General features: G+C 40.9%; 1 protein-coding gene across 1 annotated transcript; it reads left to right on the top strand.

Annotated features, from left to right (window-relative positions):
• Positions 1-2,055: 2,055 nt before the first annotated feature.
• On the top strand, positions 2,056-4,965 carry LOC311109464 (fas apoptotic inhibitory molecule 1-like; the record flags this gene model as incomplete). The annotated part of the gene is made up of 4 exons (XM_084152381.1): positions 2,056-2,172; positions 3,887-4,115; positions 4,588-4,637; positions 4,816-4,965. 4 exons carry the CDS (start codon positions 2,056-2,058, stop codon positions 4,963-4,965), a joined length of 546 nt encoding a protein of 181 aa, XP_084008507.1.
• Between the last annotated feature and the right edge of the window lie 300 nt (positions 4,966-5,265).

Here is a 5,265-nt window from a genome sequence, read left to right as displayed (position 1 = left end):
AGTTCAGTGAGAGAGGCATTGCCTGTAGTCTTCTGTCATTCTGAAGTTGTGTCCAGTTTTCAGATTAGATAACTGATTAGTGATTATTCATAACATTGCTTTGTTTAAAAAAAGGGAAAAAAATAGTTCAGCAGTAGGCTATGACGTAACTGTTCAGAAAGACATGCACAATCTGGGTTGCTTCAATAAAGTAAACTAAAACATTTGGCAACTTGAGTGCTATAATCCTGCTTAAAGTTTACATGGAAATGCAGCATTTACCATTCCATTCCGGTGACAAAAAATAACTCCACGATAAGAAATATTATGGCAGTCGTTAAATGTCTCCTTTCTCAGTTCATGCAGCTGAAATGACATACACTTCATTTTATATCGTAATGTAGACAGTGCAACCTACGCTTACTAGGCGGCTACACATAACGATTCCATATAATCTGTCAATACAAAACTTACTTAATCGATTATAACTTTAGAGGCCATTTTCCTATTTTCCAACGTCTTCAGAAGGAGAGAGATTTCTGGAAGTCTCAATGCGTTGTCGGCAAGGAGGGATCTTCTGCCTTCCCCCTTCCAGCGAACCGAGTTACCCGAGGAAATACTATGTAAATACAGACTCCATAAGCGCTCTCTCCCCTCTGAGGACCAACCCAAGACCGAGAAAGAAACGATTTATGCCGCGTTCACGTGCTAGTCAGAACTAGAAAACTCGGACATTTCTGACTTGCTAATTGTTTATAGTTATACACGTACCGCGTTCAACCTGTTAGCAAGTCGAATTTTCCGAGTTTCCTAGTTCCGAATAGTACTTGAACGCGGCATAAGTAGCGGATCTCACGGCAAGGTTCGACACCGCCCACCGTACACATGTACACATGTTATTACAACCATATCTGCTCATGAAATAACTTGGCTGCATGTATTTATGTATTACCAATGCAGTCCATATACATAATATTTAATCAATACCTTTATGTAATAGGTTAAAATAATCAGATATGCTAGGCCCAACTATATTTTCTATTAGCATAATGTCAATAAAAATAAATAATGGGAGTGGAATTGTATTTTTACAAGCACACTTGATTATTGTTGTTTTAATAGCCAGTAAACAAACGTTTTGGGAAGTTTGGAAGTTTTATTGTGGGAAACTAGACAAGGTAGTGTTATGCCATCTACTGGCAGGCTTTGGCGCAAAGTATGCTCTTCTTTTTTTATCCCCTTTTTCTCCCCCAATTTCGTGATATCCAATTGCAATCCAATTACGATATTGTATCATCGCTGCAACTCCCCCAAACGGCTCAGGAGAGGCGAAGGTCGAGTCATGCGTGCTCTTCTGTGATCGTCTGAATACCTTGGTCAATATACCAAATAATGACCGCACTAGCAATAATGAACTGTAACGGTCAATAACAGTGCAATCATATATACGCTCACTATTTGGCACGCTCCAAATTCAACCAACGTGTTATAGCTATTTATTGCAGAATTATAAACTACATTTATGCTTCTAAACTGCTTACCTCTAGGCTCTTTATATTACTAATGTTAATAATAATACATGGGATTTTTATATCGCTTTTCAAAGACCCAAAGACGTTTGAAAAAAGACACTAGAAAGATCCTTAATAAAGAGGCTTTCTTTATACTGTATGTTTGATCACAAATGTGGGATTCATTTGTTGATTAGTTTGCTAATTGTGTGTGTGATGTATTTAACCTAGGCCTATCTAAAGAAGGTATAGGCATCACCTGTAGTCACTCACTGTAGAAGTCTCACATACAAATTACCTCTGTCAGTAACTGGATTGAAAGAGGACTTGCAGCAATAAGCCTCTTACAGTAATGCAGTTTTCACTTGTTGCTGAGCAGAGCAGAGCAGAGCAGAGCAGATCTAGGACAGTTTGATGGACACACGGACTAACATTGCTTAAAAAACGCCTATAGGATGAGATTTGAACTACAACCTTGGTTTGAAATGAGGATAGAGTCGATGGGACATATATAATCATTTCCAGTTAGGCCTACAGGCTTTATACCCCTGGAAGGTCAGTCAAAATGATGGCCGGAGATGTTGTTGGTATCTGGGAGGTGGCGTTAAGCGATGGGGTTTACAGGATTGAGTTTGAACACGGCACGACGACAGGGAAGAGGGTTGTTTGGATCAATGGACAGGTACGTAGGCCCTGAAATGTATTCCTTTTTAAAATCTCTAATGTGTTTTTGGTCAGTCAGAGCTACAGTGGGGAGAACAAGTATTTGATACACTGCCGATTTTGCAGGTTTTCCTACTTACAAAGCACGTAGAGGTCTGTAATTTTTATCATAGGTACACTTCAACTGTGAGAGACAGAATCTAAATCAAAAATCCAGAAAATCACATTGTATGATTTTTAAGTAATTAATTTGCATTTTATTGCATGACAGAAGTATTTGATCACCTACCAACCAGTAAGAATTCCGGCTCTCACAGACCTGTTAGTTTTTCTTTAAGAAGCCCTCCTGTTCTCCACTCATTACCTGTATTAACTGCACCTGTTTGAACTCGTTAACTGTATAAAAGACACCTGTCCACACACTCAATCAAACAGACTCCAACCTCTCCACAATGGCCAAGACCAGAGAGCTGTGTAAGGACATCAGGGATAAAATTGTAGACCTGCACAAGGCTGGGATGGGCTACAGGACAATAGGCAAGCAGCTTGGAGAGAAGGCAACAACTGTTGGTACAATTATTAGAAAATTGAAGAAGTTCAAGATGATGGTCAATCACCTTTGGTCTGGGGCTCCATGCAAGATCTCACCTTGTGGGGCATCAATGATCATGAGGAAGGTGAGGGATCAGCCCAGAACTACACGGCAGGACCTGGTCAATGACCTAAAGAGAGCTGGGACCACAGTCTCAAAGAAAACCATTAGTAGCACACTACGCCGTCATGGATTAAAATCCTGCAGCGCACGCAAGGTCCCCCTGCTCAAGCCAGCGCATGTCCAGGCCTGTCTGAAGTTTGCCAATGACCATCTGGATGATCCAGAGGAGGAATGGGAGAAGGTCATGCGGTCTGATGAGACAAAAATAGAGCTTTTTGGTCTAAACTCCACTCGCCGTGTTTGGAGGAAGAAGAAGGATGAGTACAACCCCAAGAACACCATCCCAACCGTGAAGCATGGAGGTGGAAACATTCTTTGGGGATGCTTTTCTGCAAAGGGGACAGGACGACTGCACCGTATTGAGGGGAGGATGGATGGGGCCATGTATCGCGAGATCTTGGCCAACAACCTCCTTCCCTCAGTAAGAGCATTGAAGGTGGGTCGTGGCTGGGTCTTCCAGCATGACAACGACCCGAAACACACAGCCAGGGCAACTAAAGAGTGGCTCCGTAAGAAGCATCTCAAGGTCCTGGAGTGGCCTAGCCAGTCTCCAGACCTGAACCCAATAGAAAATCTTTGGAGGGAGCTGAAAGTCCGTATTGCCCAGCGACAGCCCCGAAACCTGAAGGATCTGGAGAAGGTCTGTATGGAGGAGTGGGCCAAAATCCCTGCTGCAGTGTGTGCAAACCTGGTCAAGACCTACAGGAAACGTATGATCTCTGTAATTGCAAACAAAGGTTTCTGTACCAAATATTAAGTTCTGCTTTTCTGATGTATCAAATACTTATGTCATGCAATAAAATGCAAATTCATTACTTAAAAATCATACAATTTGATTTTCTAGATTTTTGTTTTAGATTCCGTCTCTCACAGTTGAAATGTACCTATGATAAAAATTACAGACCTCTACATGCTTTGTAAGTAGGAAAACCTGCAAAATCGGCAGTGTATCAAATACTTGTTCTCCCCACTGTATGTACAGAAGGCCTACGGCTGTCTGATTTGCTTTCCTCCTCAGGAGGTGCTCAGAAGAGACTGGATGTTCAAACTGGTTGGAAAGGAGACTTTCACAGTGGGAGGCATGGAAACAAAAGCAACAGTAAACATTGAGGCTATCAGTGGCTTTACCTACGAGTACACCTTGGAGATTGATGGCAAGAGTCTCCAGAAGTTCATAGATAACAGATCCAAAGTCACTAAGACGTGGGTACTGCAAGTGGATGGTGTTGACTGCAGGATTGTCCTTGGTAAGTCTCGAAAAAATAAAAAGGATATTCTTTCCTATGAGCATTGAGCAATATTTCAGTGTCAATACGAACTGCACCGTCTATTCTAAAAAGTCTATAAAAACGTAGTCTGCTGTGTGTAAGGCAATATGCAGGTCAGCGCTGTTCTGAGGAGTATAATCTACTCAGGTAAACACTTCTGGGTGGGCTATTTTAAGCCATGCAAGAAACCTGATTGGAAGGGACACTGTCCTTTGTAGCCTATAGCAGAAAGCGCATGTGACATGAATAAACAAAGCAGGGAAATCTGCACTGTGTGATGTTATGATGCTCTTATGGATGTGTAATTCACATTTTATGCAGATTCAGTTACCGGTAAATCATTAACAATAATTCCAATACACTGCATGGTTCTTCTGTCCTGTAGGCCTATGGTGAAAAATATGATGCAAGCAATACTAATAAGTTACTACTGTATGATTTCTTTCAACAGAAAAGGACACAATGGATGTATGGTTCAATGGGCAGAAAATGGAGACAGAGGTACTATTTCAACCTCATATGGAATTTAATGTGAAGTTATTATATCCATGTATGTTGCATACATACATGCATAGTCCAGGGTTCTGGTTTAACATGATTCACTAATGCTTTGGTCCATACCTTTGCCATTCCAGTCCTTTACTGATATTTATGGACCTTCTCTTATTGTCGTCTATAGGGAGAGTTTGTGGATGACGGAACAGAGACACACTTCACGGTGGCAGACCATGAATGCTGTATTAAGGCTTTGAGCAGTGGGAAGAAGAGAGCTGGCATCGTCCATTACTTAATAGTGGATGGGGAAGCAGTGCCCGGCTGGGCAGATTGAAGAGGACTGCTGAACTTTTCAAGTCAGGAATCTGAAATGTTGGATATATCCTATGTAAATATAAATGAAGAGTCAGCCTCAGGAATGAGTGAGTGGCATTGAACTAAGATATTAATCGACTCAAGGTCTCTGTACTGTTTATAGGTTTTCATAGATGGGATCAATATTTATATGGTGGAACTAAGGAGTATTATCTTTTTGATAACGAGGTTGTGTATAAATAAGTAAATGAATCAAAGGAAATATGTAAATATTCAAAATGTCAAATCAATCAATAAAATATAGCAATACATTTTGGAG

Source organism: Coregonus lavaretus, assembly GCF_964263955.1.
Source record: "Coregonus lavaretus genome assembly, chromosome: 35".
Taxonomy (NCBI): Eukaryota; Metazoa; Chordata; class Actinopteri; order Salmoniformes; family Salmonidae; genus Coregonus; species Coregonus lavaretus.
This window is presented reverse-complemented; position numbering and strand designations above follow the sequence as displayed.